The sequence below is a fragment of the Musca domestica genome, unplaced genomic scaffold, assembly GCF_030504385.1.
Source record: "Musca domestica strain aabys unplaced genomic scaffold, Musca_domestica.polishedcontigs.V.1.1 45, whole genome shotgun sequence".
Classification (NCBI taxonomy): domain Eukaryota; kingdom Metazoa; phylum Arthropoda; class Insecta; order Diptera; family Muscidae; genus Musca; species Musca domestica.
In genome coordinates, this window is record NW_026712335.1 from 5,585,266 (window position 1) to 5,602,589 (window position 17,324).

General features: G+C 35.6%; 2 protein-coding genes across 2 annotated transcripts; one reads left to right on the plus strand and one right to left on the minus strand.

Annotated features, from left to right (window-relative positions):
• Positions 1-8,087: 8,087 nt before the first annotated feature.
• On the plus strand, positions 8,088-11,753 carry LOC101889019 (carboxypeptidase B1). The gene is made up of 3 exons (XM_005187903.3): positions 8,088-8,863; positions 10,769-11,028; positions 11,175-11,753. Exons 1-3 carry the CDS (start codon positions 8,198-8,200, stop codon positions 11,731-11,733), a joined length of 1,485 nt encoding a protein of 494 aa, XP_005187960.2. The 5' UTR covers positions 8,088-8,197; the 3' UTR covers positions 11,734-11,753.
• A 726-nt stretch (positions 11,754-12,479) lies between these two features.
• LOC101887694 (nuclear valosin-containing protein-like) lies at positions 12,480-17,152 on the minus strand. The gene is made up of 11 exons (XM_005187895.4): positions 16,992-17,152; positions 16,602-16,725; positions 16,449-16,537; positions 15,952-16,138; positions 15,672-15,896; positions 15,202-15,593; positions 14,557-15,062; positions 13,678-14,494; positions 13,289-13,618; positions 13,001-13,225; positions 12,480-12,926 (listed from the first exon to the last, which is right to left on the minus strand). Exons 1-11 carry the CDS (start codon positions 17,046-17,048, stop codon positions 12,843-12,845), a joined length of 3,036 nt encoding a protein of 1,011 aa, XP_005187952.1. The 5' UTR covers positions 17,049-17,152; the 3' UTR covers positions 12,480-12,842.
• Between the last annotated feature and the right edge of the window lie 172 nt (positions 17,153-17,324).

Here is a 17,324-nt window from a genome sequence, read left to right on the forward strand (position 1 = left end):
ACGAAGACGTGGACCCGCAATTTTCTGTCTTAGGCTGTAGTATCCACTTCTAACTTCAAATACAAAATTTGAAACAATTAAGGTGAATAATACCTCTAAAATCATCAAAATACCGAATATCGGGAGGTACCGTTATGGGGGCTATACACAATTGTCTGTCTTAAGCTGAAGTATCCATTACGAACTTCAAATACAAAATTTGAAACAATTCCGGTGAATAATGTCATCGTTGTTTAGTGCATATTATGTATGTAAGAGGCTTTAACACCAAATCGGATGAAACATAATTATGGGAGCTATAGATATATATGAAACGATTTTAAACAAAATGTGAAGTACCTGCATCGAGGCTGAATTCAGTCGTAATTGCAAAAACCCAGTTCATTTGCACAATAAACCTAAAATCGGATAATGCTATATGTGGAAGCTATATCCAAATCTGAACCGATCTTGACAAAATTTGAAGCACTTATTTCAGAGCTGTATCTAATATCTGGTACCAACAATCATTGTTATAGAGTGCACATTACGCCTGTGAGGGACTTAAACACCAAATCGCATAAAACATATATAAAAGCTATAGCTATATCTGAACTGATTTTCACCAAATTCGAAGTACTTGTTTACAGGATGAATTTAGTAGGAACTGCCAAAAATTCAATCCATTTGTAGCCATTTGGTGCATAAAATAACTGATATCGGATAAGGACATATATGGGAGTATATCCAAATCTGGTTAGATCTCAATAAGATTTGACAGAGGTCTTTTTGAGTTCTATTCTTCCAAATCGAATGAAACATATATGTGGGAGCTAAAACTATATCTGAACCGATTTTCATCAAATTTTATGCACTTCCTTCTAGACTGAATTCGGTGAGATGTGTCAAAATTCGGGTCATTTGGACTGATATGGATTTTTTGGTGCACAAATAACCCCAAATTGTTTGAAGCTATATCTAAATCTGAACCGATTCACACCAATTTCAACAAGGTTCGTTCTTGTTTGGCAACTTTCATCTCAATCGGATAATAAATGCGACATGCATTTTGTTCAAAAATACATGGACAGACAGACGGACTGGCATGCATAAATCCACTCAGAAAGTGATTCTATGAAGATCCTCAAAAGGAACTATGGGTCTACCTCGCATCCTCCTCTATGTTACAAACAAATGCACAAAGACACAATACCCTGACCACTATGTGGTGTAGGGTATAAATAGAATAGAACGAGAGAATAAATCTTTAAGGAACAAGAGTTTATAGACCCAGAGCACAATGAAGTAATATATGTTAAGAGTTTTTACACACACACGTTCCTTACAAACATGGGTCTTACAAGAATGCCGCCTCACTGGTCAGTTCACAATTCCTTGAAAACAAAAGATTTAAGACACAAACTTTGTTTATATGAATGTATTGAGAAATCCACCAAAAAAATGTTTAACATTGCCAGACATCTTTTCTTACTGGTATAGCCATAGACTATCTTTAAGAGGTCAATTATTCATAAAAAACCTGTATATCCATAATATCTATAAAAATATTGTAAAAGGTCATCTCTACAATGAAGACTGTAAGAGGTCTTTTATCAATATATTTATATTATCGTAGAATATCAGTAGAAAATATTATATCCATGAAAAAAGCTTCTGAAAGATTTATGGGTAATAGGCGAACCATCCACATAGAAACTGTAAAAACATGAAAGACCTAAAACTTAGTCTCCAAATAAACGCATTTTATGGGTGTATTTCTCTTTCGAGATGAGCTTAGTGATCTGCAATTTGCAATGAAAAGTAAGAGACCAGAGAGACACTATGACACACTCACCCCTATGCGACGCGTTTAGTCGTTGGTTAAGCGCCTCTTCAGGCAAACATTGTATGTATAGGTCCACGTTTTTGTATAGCCCCCATATAACGGTTCTTTGATGTGTTTTGATGATTTTTGCCACATTTTTCCATGGATTTGTCCATAAATTGGTATTTGTAGTTCGAAATGGGTTCCAGTTTCTATGGCGTATATATAGGTCCAGGTTTTCGCATAATGGTAGCTCCCGATATTCAGTATTTTGATGATTTTGGCAAGATTTTTCCACGGATTTGTCTAAAAAATTGTATTTGTAGGTCATAATGGGTTCTAGCTCCGGTGGAGAAACATTGTATGTATAGGATCACGTTTTGTATAGCCCCCATATAACGGTTCTCAAGATATTCAGTGTTTTAATGATTTACGTACGTAAAGTACGGCCCAGCCAAACATAATGTATTTTTACTTGTTTTAACTTTTTTCTGCTTAAAAATACTATCAATGAATTAAGTTTGCACCCTTTAATCTTTACATAACTCTACATATCAAAATCCATATCCCCTACCCGGATACCTTTCCCATCCAATCTATGAAACAACCTTGTAACAATTGTTATCTAAAAATAAATCAGAATATATGTTCTTCTTCAAACACGAATACAAACAAAAATACTTCTATGACAGGTCTGTAAACATGTCACCGGAACTTCTTCACTCAGTCGTTCACACAAAAGAAACCGCCAACCGAAACAAAACATCACCAGCATGGGAAGGGAAACAAATGAGCAGACAAAACAAACTAATTCAACGTTAGAATATCTTCATAACATTATTAACGGTAAATGGAAAAACATATTGCACATTATTATGTTAATTAAATTGATAAAAATATATCTACAACATAATAAACAATAGTGTGATGAACAGCAATCAAAACCTTGGCCATGAATTTCAGTCTAACCATCAGCCGCAATGAATAGAATTGCAAAAAATCGATGAATAGAACTTCATTCACAATAATAGTCCGACGGTTGTTATTGAGCGGGCATAGTTGAATGTTTAGAACAAGGTATAAATTAAATCAAGTGGTAGTTTTGTAAAATATCTTGTCAGAATAAAACAACTATTAAATTAATATAATTGATTAAATACCAATATTATTAAATAAAGGCCAAAAATTAGCATGGTTATTCAAATCCAAATCGGCGCATGGAACAATCAGTTTGAATAAAGTTATTAAGAACAAGTAAGCAAAGACTACAGCCGAGCGGGGCCGACCGTTGAATACCCTACAACACTATAATAAATAATACAGCTTATATAGGCGAGATACTCGAAAGAATTCCACAAGATATTGTGACAAATAATAAAAGAAAACCATCAGGTTTCGTTCTCTAATTTTCGAATAATAGAAACTTGAACTAATTTGCTCATTTCCAATTTATAGGTAGATGTTGTCTTCCTAGATCTGGAACCAATATTTCCCAAAGACCTATAATCTCTCAGAAGTGGCAAAAGATTAACATTTATCATTGGTTTTTGACTGAAACGCATCTATCGGGCGATAATTACGACATGCTGACAATTTTGCAGTTTTTTTTTTGTCCATTTCAACCCCTATTCTAACCCTCATCTTATCCCCATGCAAAATTTCATAAGGATCGGGCCATAAATGCGATCTGTATATGATATCCTGATATCCTAACTACTTAGTTTTGTTAGCTGTAGAAATATTACCAAATGTTTAATTCAAAATGAAAATATGCCAAAAATATGACAAAATTGAAAAAATATGAGAAAATTTTACAAAATCAATATTTTCATCTTTAGAGAGATATTCATCTTTAGAGCGATTTTTTTAGACGTTTTTTCTTTCCTGTCAAGAGGCCATTTTGAATTAATGAGAACTGTCGAAATCAGTTCTGCCGTTCTCGACATATAAGAGATCTTTCAAGCATATCTTCTTTGATAGACATATATATCGCACATATTTTGCTATATATCCGATTTGGTGGATGTTAACATCAATGTAAAGATCAGAAGTAACCTTGTCATGGCTTTTGATTTCGCCGGGATTTAAAATATTCACGGCTTAAAGAAAAATTTTGATTTTTTTCAACACAAAATATATGTTCTATTTTACCCGCTAAATATTATCCGATGACCACCCAAATTGGTAGGCTTCTTCCCCGCTCTAAACTCTAGCTACATGCGAAATTCCGTGTCGATTGGTCTATAATTGCGACCTGTAGAGCAACTGCAAAATCAGGAATTTTTTCAGTTTTTGGTCCATTTCAACCCCTAAATATTATGCGATCATCTCCAAAAGAAATAGGGTTCTATTCTGACCTTAACCCCACCTTCATTCTAAATTTCGTGAAGATCGGGCCATAATTGCGACCTGTAGAGTGATTACAAATTAACATGGACAGACGGACATACATAGCTAGATCGACTCAGCTCGGCGAGATAGGAAGATCCATATATACTTTCCTATGTGGGAAATCAATATTTCGAGGTGTTACATAAATTTTGGCCCAATCAAACTTATAATACCCCCAACACATAGTGTTGTAGGGTATAATTAAATCGTTGATTATTCGTTGGATATTCGATATTTTGTAGTAATTTGTATGAAATGTCACTGGATGTCATCTTTCTACACAAGAGTTGAAAAAATCATAATAAATTGTGAATGGGTTTTTACAGTTTTTTAGAAGGAATAGAGGGAAAATCTTGCTCTAAGAATTTATTAAAAAAATTAAGTTTAAACGGGCTTTTTCAACTGACTTTTTTAGAAACATATTCTAATCTTCAAGTTTTTAGGATGTTGTAAAGGGTCCGCAATCTAACGTTTTTTTTTAATAATGCCAGATTTCATGGATAATCAGTAATCAGAATGAGTTTGGTTCTGTGGAGAATATATAATGTAAATTTGATACATGAAGATGGCTTTGAAAATCTGTACAAAGTGTGCGAACTGTACTTAATGGCACTAAATTTGGTACAGTTTGGTTTATGGTGAATAAGGCTGACATTTTGTATTGGGCCCCTGATGGTAGCGGATTTGTGATAATGTGTACTACAATGCATGAAAAGTAATAAATAGTACTATATTTGGTAAAATGTGGTATTGCTTGTAGAGATAGTGCTTGAAATCTGAAATTTGGTATCAGGATCGCTGTTCACGTATATCCTCGACATATGGAGATGTTTTTTGAAATCTGTACTACAATTGTACTAAAAGAACTAAATGATACTAAATTTGGTATTGGCTGATGTTATTTAGACTACTGATGTTATCTGCTTTTGAGATTTAGCTGCGGTTTGGAAATGCGTCCAATATTTGCAGGAAAAATTTCTAAATGGTAATAAATTTGGTATTGGATGAATGCATTGGGCTGGAATCCTGAAAATTTGAATGGATCTCACTGTTGGTGTCTGGATGGATCTCACTGTGGTGGAAAGAGCTAACTTTGAACATGTGTACCATAATTGTACTAAATGGTACTAAATTTCGTATTGGAGGAAATTACAGAGCTTAAATTTGATATTAAGGTCACTGTTGGTTGAGATATGAAAAATATTTTTAAAATGCATACCATAAACTGCAAGAAAAGAACTAAATGCTACTACATTTTGGTATTGAGTGAAAGGCTGAAATTCTGAATTTAATAGTTTTGGAAAGAAACATTTAGCAAGGGTTTAATGTGGCGTTTCCACTGCACTTGATTCGCTCTCTATTCGTTGTTTGACCCTTAACTATGAAAAAACTACCTAATTCTTCACACAAAATTTCCTCATATTTCCTCATATCAAATCACTCTCAGAACAACGAAAAAATATGTCCCATCCCTAACAAATAAGAACATTTATTGAAAAAATAAATTATGACATTTAATAATTAAAAATAGAAAAATGAAATTAAAAAAAAATGAGAAGACTGAAAATTATGAATGAAAACTACAATGTTGAATGGCGTATGTACATTCAAACGAAAGTAAATTTAGTTTTCTCTCTCATTTGAGGTACGCATTTTGTCCACGAGTTAAAATTTCCACCGAAAACTTCAAACGAAAGAGGCAAAATTTTCAAAATGTTTGTATCGGCAGAAAAAATGTTTGACAAGTATCTCTCCAGCAGTATTTAAAAATAGAAAAATACAAAAATATGTTCAAAATGTCAACATTTACACAAAAAGTTCAAAACATGAATGAAAATTGTTAAGTTAATAATATAATAAATCTTTGGGAGAAAACCAATATCTTCTTCTATTTATATTAGTGACAATTTCATGCATTTTCGTATAAATTCCCATTAAAATCAACAACCAAATTTTTTAAAAAAAAAGGAATTATTTTACTATGAATTACGAATCATGCCGTATGAACGGGTTAATTCGTGTACATAATTCTGAGAGCGAACAACGTTGTTCGGTTTCCAATGGAAACATGCTATAACCAATATGCTCTTCGATAAACTTCAAAACGAAAACAATTTTGAAATCTTTTTTGGTGCAAAAAGTAATCATTTTTCGATTATCCTTTTCGATAAAGGAAAAACGGGTGCAGCGGATTAGTTAGTACGATGTATAAAATTTTGTTTGGGAATTGTGACCGAGAAATAATGAACGTATTGTGAATTTTGAGTACTAAAATGATCTGGTGAAATGAATCTAAAATTTTAAGGTGGACTTTTCGCTGACGAAGTAGCGGGTACTTGATAGTATACGTTTTTTTATATTTTGTATCACCCTTTATACCGGAATTGTGTTTAAATTGACAAAATAGGTCCTCGTTTTCGTATAGTACCTCCCAAAATTTTAGACTACATTTTATAAAACTTGTTATTTGGACATCGTAATAGATACCACCTTCTCTGGTAGATAATTGGCTGTAGAGGTCCACGGTTTCGAATAGACCCCATATAACTGTACCTCTCTATATTCTGTATTTTCATCATTTGTGTCACCCTTTTCATCGGAATTGTCTAAATTTTGGTATTTGGAGTTAGTAATGGATACTACCTCCTATAACAGAAAATTGCCATACTGGTCCACATCTTCGTACATTTCCCACATAGGTGAACCTCCCTATATTCGGTATTTTGAAGATTTCATCCGCATTTTTTAGCAGCAATATTTAAAACTCTGAATTTGTAGTTCGCAGTGGGCTCTGCTTCCTACAACTGAAAATTACCCACACCAATTCACGTCTTCGTATAGCACTCGTTAAGGGTACTTCCCAATATTCGGTATTTTGATTAGCTACATTTTTTTATAGAATTATCTCTGGAATATAATTGCTATAAAGGTCCACAATTTCGTATAGCCGCATATAACTGAAACGCCTAACATATGGAATTTTTTTAATAATAGCGGCATTTTTAAATAGATTTTTTTTGCATTTTGCAAGTTTCATCCAAATGTTGGAGAGTATTAATAGTTTGGCCCGGTCGAACTTAGCTGATATTTTAATTGTTAAAACATCAATCATAAAATGCCTACTTTTTCTACTCAAATTTATTAAATTCCTCCATGAAATCTATTTAATCTAAGGTTTCTTTTTCAAAATCATGATAAATACAAATGCTTAACCCTTTTGTCCCACCGTAATTGGTAAATAAATCAACAGTTGCGCCTACCAAACTCCCTACCCAACTAAACTATGAAACTGACTAAATTATTTATACAGTGATTACGGGTAATTTGAATGCCTATATGTTCTTTTAACGATATAAACGACTGAGACAAGCATAAACAAAGACATTTTTCTTTCTTTAGCAGTTAGCATAAATAGATAAACACGCAACACGCATATCGTCAAATTCTACCAAAAGACATGTATGGGGGAACCTATCGAATGAGCGAGGAAGAGGAGCCGCCTTTTGTGGGAGAAAATCGGTTGACACTGCAAGTTTGCGTGTGTTGATATTATGAATTTATGAGAAAGAAAAAAAAAACAATCATTTTGTCCTTTAATAATAGGGATAGGGACAAACTTTACCACTGCTAGGGACTAGGGAACCGGGAACGACCATACTCAACATAAAAAATGTTTGGCATAGTTTGCCTTATCTTTGCCAGCGACGTCGTCGTTGTTCGACAGTCTTTTGTTTTTCTTTAATCCACTGCATGGAAACGTTCATGTCAGTCTAGCTTAAGAACTTTCGTGGCTTCATTTGCCTCTGGGCCAACATAGAAAACACTTGGCAGTACTTATCACAAAGGAAAAAAAAAACTACCAAAGAAATTTAAAAATACAAAAAAAGAAACAGTAGCAAATGAGCATTTGAAAGTAGTAATTTAAAAAATTTTAAATATTTTTTGTTTGTAAATTTATTTGTGTAAAAATATAATTTTTTTTTGGAAATCGTAATCAAAATTATGGCAAACAGTAATAAGCCATTGGAAATATCTGGTCAACATTTAAGCCTACAGTCACTAGCATCACAACGTTATCTGCCCAAATTGGCTCATGCCAAAACCAGCCGCATTTACACAGGCCGCATCGGTGCCTCGTCCTCCGCCCTCAAGGAATTGAAAAAAGAAAAACGTAAGAGACCCACCAGATCAACAGCCTCGATTTCAAGATTAATTGAGCTACCCCGACCGGATGTTTTAAATAGCTACTTATCGTATGGTGAAATTCTACAATATTTGGATTATCTACGTTTACGTTATTGTGAATTTGTAAAGCTTCACACCTTGGGACTCTCCTACGAAAGACGTCCCATACGAGCCATAGAAATTCATTGGAATAGTGAACGAAATTTATGGGCCCAGGCGAAAGAGAATCGTATCTCTTCGGCGCCCAGTACATATTGTGGGGAATTAAAGGAGTTGGAGTTGTGTGCACCGGAACGAGGCCGAAACACGGTGTTCATTGAGGCCGGCACGCATGCTCGTGAATGGATTACCGTAACGGTTGCTTTGCACTGCATTCACCAGCTGACGGAAAAGAATGGCCGTCATCGGGAGTTGTTGAGGAAATTGCGTTTCTTTATTGTGCCCGTAGTTAATCCCGATGGCTATGAATATTCCAAAAATAAGGTATGAAACACAAAATGAAAATTTGTCCTAGATTAGGATCGAATCATTTCTTTTACACATACAATAAAATGTAGAGGAGACAAGTTAGAGGAGACAATTAGGTCAGTTTTGCCGATAGCAGTATACGATAAGCTTATGATATCAAACAATTTCACAATATATTAAATCTTATATATACAGTGTGAGATGAAAAAACTGCAACCAACTTCAGACTGCTGTCATTTCTAAGCCACTCGTCCGAGAGGTATTAAACTTATTTCAGTGACAGCTCATTATAAACAAGCGTACAAAAGCATTTTGGTGAGAATTTTTCAGAAAAAAAGTTATTCGCGATGGAATTCAAGCGTGATAGTGTGATTTCTTTATATTTGGCTTAAAAACCGCAAGTGGCTATCGTTAGAGCACTCCAGCATTTAAATGTGAATAAATCGTTATCGTGATACTGGTAGCGTAGCCCGACGTCAAGGAAGTGGACGGAAGAAAACAGCAACATCAGCAGAAATGGTTCGAAAAGTAAAGAAGCGACGTGATCGAAACCCACAACGCAGCGCCCGAAAAATGGATGGTCGTATCGCAATTTTCCATTCGGCAATTATTGAAGAATGAACTCGGGTTAATGTCATTAAAATTCCAAAAAGTGCAAGAATTTACACCGCAACAGAAAGAAAATAGACTCAAAAGAGCTAAAGAGTTGCTTCGCTTGGCCGAAAGTGGTGAACTGCCGAATTTGGTTTTCTCCGCTTCGATGAGAAAACATTTATTGTCCAGCAGTTTGTAAGCAAACAAAATGATCGCGTTTACTTGCCAAAATGGTCAGCTGAAAATGTGCACCTTCGGTTGGCTACCAGAACTCAAGCGCCGGCCATGGTGGTGGTGTGGGCCGTCGTAACAGCCGATGATTGCTCTCCGCTCGTAATAATAGACCGTGGCATCAGAATAAATGCCAAATATTATTATCTGGAGGGTGTATTAAAGCCTTGGGAACACAAACATTTTGCCCGCAGACCTTTGACATTTCAACAGGACTCAGCATGCGCAACCCAAGAATGGTTACAAAATGAGATGCCTCGCATCATTTCCAGCGCACAATGGCCACCAAAATCTCCAGATACCAATCCGTTGGGCTATTGTGTTTGGAGTATTTTGGAAAGCAAGGCTGGCATTAAAAAATACCAAAGTGTTGATCACCTCAAGCAAGCGCTTCGTCGGGAATGGGCCAAAAGACCGCAGGGCAGCATGTGACGGTATCATTGGCTGTTTGAAGGCCATAATTCGTGCCAAAGGTGACAAATTCGAACAAATCTAAACTTATTCTAAAATTTGATGCTATTTCCTACATTTTTTGCTTTCATTCAATTAAATTAAATTTAAAAAAAAATAAATAAATTATAAATTATGGCGCCTGACTTTGTTGCAGTTTTTTCATCTCACCCTGTATCTGGTACTCCCTATGATATATGACATATGATTTTTATTTTGAACTTTTGTTGGGGAAGTTCCACAAGGAGTAGATTACTATATACCATTTTAAAACAAAACATCAGTTTCGTGGAAATTAAAAAAAAAATTAAATTAATCTGCATTTTAGGGACTGGTCGATCTTATTTAATACAAATCTTACTATGATTAATAAAAATTTAACTATGTTGAATTTGTTTCCAAATCGGCCGGTTGTTACTTTTGCTTTCTACACGAGATTTTGTACATAAAGACGATTAAAAATATTTTAACCATATTGGCTATAAGTCTGAAGTTATAAAATAGCTCTCTGAGCATCACATCTTTCTAGGTTAATTCATCTATTTAGGACTCAAGACACCGATAGCAACCCTCATTTGATTTTCCTCTTTAAGTACTATGATTTATTGTACAACTTTACTTTCTATCTAACTCTTACATTCGCAGAATCCTCGATGGCGTAAAAATCGTCGTCCCCACGACGATGATGGCTATGTGGGAACAGATTGTAATCGTAATTTTGATATCCATTGGGATCAATGCAAATCGAAAGCGAAAAGAAACACTTATCCAGGCGATAAACCCTTCTCTGAACCGGAAACGAAATCCCTTGCCCAGATGCTACACAAGCTGGCACCAAAACTTTTATTCTTTCTGTCATTGCACTCATATGCTCAATGTATAATGTATCCCTGGGGCCATAGCAAGTAAGTTGAATAGTTCGCACACACACACACATACACTTATCAGAATGGACATCCTTCTAAGTCAAAATGCAATGCAGTAATGCATATTATATGTTTAGTAGGGAATCTTTTTGGTGTGTTATTTCTGTTCGATTCGTTTTTTTTAGATCCTTACCCCAAGACTACAAACTAATGGAAAGTGTGGCCATGGCCGCCAGGAATGCAATTAAATCATACAATGGCCGTTACTATCGTGTTGGAAGCATTTCAAATATTACCAAACGAATCATTGCCGGTTCTGTGGTCGACTATGCATATGGTGTTGTTAAAATCCCCATTTGCCTGGTAATGGAGTTGCCATCTACAGAATATGGGTTTCAACCACCACCAGAAAAGATTAGTCCACTGAGCAGTGAAAGTTGGTGTGGTATACGAGAAATGTGCAAACAAGCCTATAGTATTAAATCGCAAATAGACGAAAGTGAGGCAAAAGAAGTGCTTGAAAGTCAAATGGAACCAAGTTTGCCAAAAATCATAATTACTCCGAAGGAAGAAAGTAATACGAAACCGAGTTCAAATCTTGGGCAATCTGAACAAGTTCTTTTGACGGAATCATTCGAGGAGGAAGCGAAAAACAACAACAAAATACAACCTAAATTTAATGTTAAAACCCAAAGAGCTACTGATTGCTATTATCCATCGTTGATAGATGATGAATTTAAATAAAACATTCTTCTTGAAATGTAGGCTCCATTGACTTTGATTTCTTGGAGTTGGAAACGCAATGACAAATGCTATAAATGCTTGATATTCTGATGGTATATCAACACATTGTACAAATTATATGAAACTTTAGATGTGGGATTTTCAAACAATGAATTAGATATACAGGGTGAGATAAAAAAAACTGCAACAAAGTAAAACGCCATAATTTTTACATTTTTTTTTTTTAATTTTTTTGAATGAAAGCAAAAAATGTCGGAAATAGCATCTAATTTTTTTGATTTGTTCGAATTGGTCATCTTTGGCACGAATTATGGCCTTAAAACGGCCAATGAAACCATCACACGCTGCCCGAATGTTGCTCTGCGGTATTTTGGCCCAGTCCCGGCGAAGCGCTTGTTTAAGATGATCGACACTTTGGTATTTTTTAGTGCCAACCTTGCTTTCCAAAATACTCCATTCACCATAGCCCAAGGGAAATTTTGGTTGCCTTGGTTGGAATCTCATTTTGTAACCATTCTTGGGTGGCGCGTGCTGAGTCCTGTTGGAATGTCCAAGATCTGCGGCCAAAATGTTCATCTATCTATTTATATAAAATTCAGAACGAACGAGGGTCTATTTGCTTACGAACTTTTGAAAATAATCATTCGTGTGGTTGGAATTTTACATAGACAGTCATTAAACATCTACGAACAATATACAGACATTTAATGTCCCAATGGTCTCCCATGAAATAGAAAAAAAATCCATTATTATATTAATTTTCTTTAATATATATACGTTTACAAATATTCGGTTTATTTTTTGTAAAAATAATGGAAATTTACAACTTCAATTGGTTTTGTAAATGTATATGTGAGAGTTTTGTATGGAATATGCTTTGCCAATTGTCCAGCTATTATTAATTATGAAATGTTTGTTTGTTTGTTTTTAAGAATATGTATAAAAATTAACTTTTATTCTACGATGTTTAACATTTTTGTTTTCGAAAACTGGCATTGTATCAACATTTAGTTTGATAATTGATATTACTACATTTCATTACAGACAAAAAGAACATTTTACAATATGCAAAAAAAAAAAAAAAAGAATGGAAACGCAAAACTTAAAATTTAATTTGCCGCTGTTTCAATGTCTGTTATGGAAACGCGAGGTGCCGCATATTTTAAACGTAACTTGTCGTAGACCTTGCGATCCTGTAAGAAAACAAATTTTAAAATTCATAAACGATTATAAAGATGACAAATTAAACATTTATCTTAACATTTACCTGCGCACTGACAGAAGGCCTTAACATTTTGAGGGCTTTTTGGAAATGATCTCGGCACACACACAAATCTTCCAATTTTATTTCCGCATTATTTAAAGATTCCTTGAGAGCCATCATTGAAGCCTGTCGCACGAGACCAGCTAAATCAGCTCCAGTATAACCATCTGTCAATGATGCTAGTTCTTCAAAGTCAACATCTGATCCTAAAACAGGTTTTGTACCATTCTGGAAAAAATAACATTCAGCTTTATTGATATTCTTAAGAAATTTAAATTGAGGACCTCCAACCTTCGTGCTTGCCTTCAAGATCTCGAGACGATCTTGTTTTTCCGGTAGTCCGACATAAAGAATGGTATCTAAACGGCCGGGACGTAAAATGGCGGGATCTATAATATCAGGACGATTTGTGGCAGCCAAAATATAAACACCCTGCCGATCTTCAACACCATCCATTTCAGTCAGTAATTGATTGACGACCCTAGTACCGGAACCACCTTCATTGCCGTCAGAACGTTTGGGACACAGTGAGTCGAATTCATCAAAGAATATAACGCAGGGTGAAGAATTTCTTGCTCTCTGGAAGCACGCCCTGACGGCGCGCTCACTTTCGCCTACATACTGAAATATTACAAAAATTAATTAATATCATATATTTACAGTAAGCTTTTCAATTTTACCATATTCATTAACTCTGGTCCCTTAACGGATATGAAATTAATTCCAGCCTCATTTGCTATAGCTTTGGCAAGCAGAGTCTTACCGCATCCGGGAGGTCCACATAACAAAACACCCGAGGGCGCTGACAATCCCAAACGTGTCAACTTCTCGGGGAATTTCACTGGTGCCAGTACGGCTAATTTCAGTTCTTCGCGTATATCTTGCAATGATCCCACATCGTCCCATGTAACATCGGGCACCGTTATGAAACCTTCTCGTTTGGCTGAGGGTTGCACCACCTTCACGGCTTCACAGAAATCATTTAGGGTTATACAAAATTCAGATACAAATGTTATATCCTCCGGTGGATTGTCAAGCCAATTAAGTAATTCAAATAATGTGGGCTCAGGCAATTTTATGTTTTCATCGCTAACAACGTCATCAGTTTTGGAGCTATTTTTCGTTTCTTCCTTTTCTGCTGCCTTTAATGATGATGATTCCTGACTTGCTTTTGCTGGTTCGTCTTTTTCATTTGTTTTTTCCTTTGTACCATCTTCCATTTCTACATCGTCTTCTGCGTTATTTTTATCGGAAGAAGTGGGTTCTTCTGCAGTTTCCCTCTTTTTGGTATCAGCTTCCGTCGTATCAACAGCCATTTTTTCTGTATCATCGGTGGGTTTTTCTTGTTGGTCATTACCAGGCGAAGCATCAGATGAAGAATTATCATCCTTACTCTTCGATTTCTTATCGCCTTCCTCTTCGTTATCGTCGTCCAAATCTACTATTGTTATATTACGTTGGGCCTTCAGCTGGAAGGCACGCATCTGCTCAGAACATCTAAAAAATTACAATTTTAAAATAAGCAACCCTCATATCTATTAAATATATTATTTACTAACTTCCTTTTAACGGCAATTGTTGCTGCTCTTGAAACGAGAGCCAATAAGTCGGCGCCAACATAGCCAGGTGTCAGTTCTGCTATTTTGTCGAAGTCACACTTTTGTTCCACCGATAAACCTTCGCATATTATGGTCAATATATCTTTACGATCTTTACGTGTCGGTATACCAATTGAAATTTCATGATCAAAACGACCAACTCGTCTGAGAGCGGGATCTAAGACATCCGGCCGAGTAGTTGCACCAATAACCAAAACCGACTGACCACCTTCAGATAATTTCAAGTTGTCCAAACTACTAATTAATTGCGAAACAATGCGTCTTTCCATGTCTCGTTGAGCCATAGAACGATTAGAAGAGATTGCATCAATTTCATCAATGAACAAAACACAAGGAGCACATGCTGCCGCTTGATCAAAAACATCACGTATACGTTCTTCGGATTCCCCAGAAACGCCAGCAATTAGTTCGGTGGCAGGAATTTCAATCAGTGCCAAATTAAGTTGCTGAAATTTAAAAAAATATATATTTTTTTATTGAAATATTCTTTGAATAAAAACGCTTCCAAAGTGGCATACCCAATGTCGTATTGACTATGTCCCACTAAATAAAGCAATTTTATATCTAGAGGAACGCATTACTCACCCCAGCTATGGCGTGAGCCAATAAAGTTTTACCACATCCAGGTGGCCCATGCAATAATATGCCCCTGGGTGGCATCAATCCCAATACAAAATATATATCGGGCGATTTAATGTGCATAAGTAGTTCGCAAAGCTCCTTAAGTGTTTTCTCCATGCCTCCAATATCTTGGAAAGTTTCCCTAGATTTACGCAATTGGACTTCCTTTTTATATTTACGTGAACGCGAACCTCCACCACTACTGCCGCCCCCACCACCGCCACTGTTAGCATTGAAGGGGCGATCCGAATCATTGCTATTGCCACGATTTGAGGAGGACTGTTGCTGGCGCAACTGTTGGGTATGACGTTGCAGCTGCTGCATTATATAGGCATTGTTCGCATTGTCGCTTTTCTCTAATTTGTTGAATTGATTTGTCATTTGACGATTTTTCGTATACATTGACGTTTCATTAATTGTTTCATCCAACTTACGTTTTTTTGATGGTTGTCCTACCGTAGCTGGATTCGATCCACTAGCACTCTCATGCCGTTTCAGGCCAGGAAGTTGTGGAAGGGGAGGTAATGAATTAGAGTCCGTTGCATTAGAAGCTGTTGAAGATGAACCCTTCGATGAAGGATCTTGCACAGATGATGTGGGAACTTGGATTTTGGTAACAGTAATGGCAGAATTCTTCGATATGGGTAGACTACTTACAGCTATATAAAAAGAAGTGTTATAATTTACGTACTACAAATTTTCGCATACATATACCTTTGGGCAAATTTTTTCCATTTGATTTTGATGGAGTAGATTCATCACCGCTTTCGTCGCTACTAATGTCGATTGCTTCGGCAGAACTTTTATTTGCTGAAGGTACAGCGGCAGCAGAAGATGATGGTGGTTTAGGTTTGCTATACAAATCGCTCATCATGGAGCTCATTAAATTGTTGGAAGAGTCCTGAAAAGCCAAGAATTTTAAATACATAAGAATGTGATTTATTAAACAATGCAATGATAGGAGCGGTTTTAATGGAGAAAGAGGAATGATTTATGAAAATGTAACTTATCATTTTCCAATCAGTTATTATATATTCTGACTAATTCCAATATACAATAAACAGACATAACAGTACAGAGCAAAAGTAAACATATTGGTTGCCACACATCCAAAAATGTTTATTTTACAACCACCTGTACCTCAAATTAAACTCATGGACACTACTGCATTAACGAATGTATAAACATATTTTTACACACAATATACTTACATCCATTACTTCCAAATCCGAAGCATCAGATTCATCTCCACTGGACACTTGATCATCAAGTCCATAGCTTTGTGATACCACATGGTATGCTAAAAATATAAAAATATTTTTAAATGAACTTATTCAAATACGCTATTAACTTTAAACAATTACCTTGTTCGACCAATGCCCGGAATGGTGCCATTTTGCGACGAGCATATTCTGGATAACGCTCTTGCAAATGTTTTGTCATAATAGTCACATCCAAATAGGTTTTATCGACATTTTCCTCCAAGTACTATGGCGGCACAAGTAGTCAGTTATCAAGTTACCAGATGTGACACGAAAATTTCAAAATATGGAGAGAAATTATTGATTTGAAAACCATATCAACTTAACCTAATTTCATTTCACACAAGTATAGTGTACCGCCAAAGATTGCATCCAATATTTCGAAGTTGTGCCGGTGTGAATGCATTGCTATTTTTTCATGCCTCAATGCTTTGCTTTGACATTGGAGCTTACACGAACTTTTTCGTTTGTATTCTCACTTTTAGGACTCACCTGTTTGACACGATTTATTATTTGAGGATCGTACAATATTGGTTTGTTTTTCTTCATGTTATTTTTATCCTACAGGCTTGAAAATCACAATATTTCTTCTGTAATTAAAAATCCAATCTGTCGAGGAACGCTAAGAGAATAGAGAACTGAGCCGCGAAAAAACCTATATGTAATGACGGCGTTGAACTTTAACCAAATATACCGCCGTCAATTATAACGACTTTTGTGTATTTAGCTGAAAGTTATAGTAGGTTCACATAGAACATGTTTTAATACAAACTCTTATACATGACGCAATTACAGAAGATAAAACAAAGCTACCTCCCATGCATG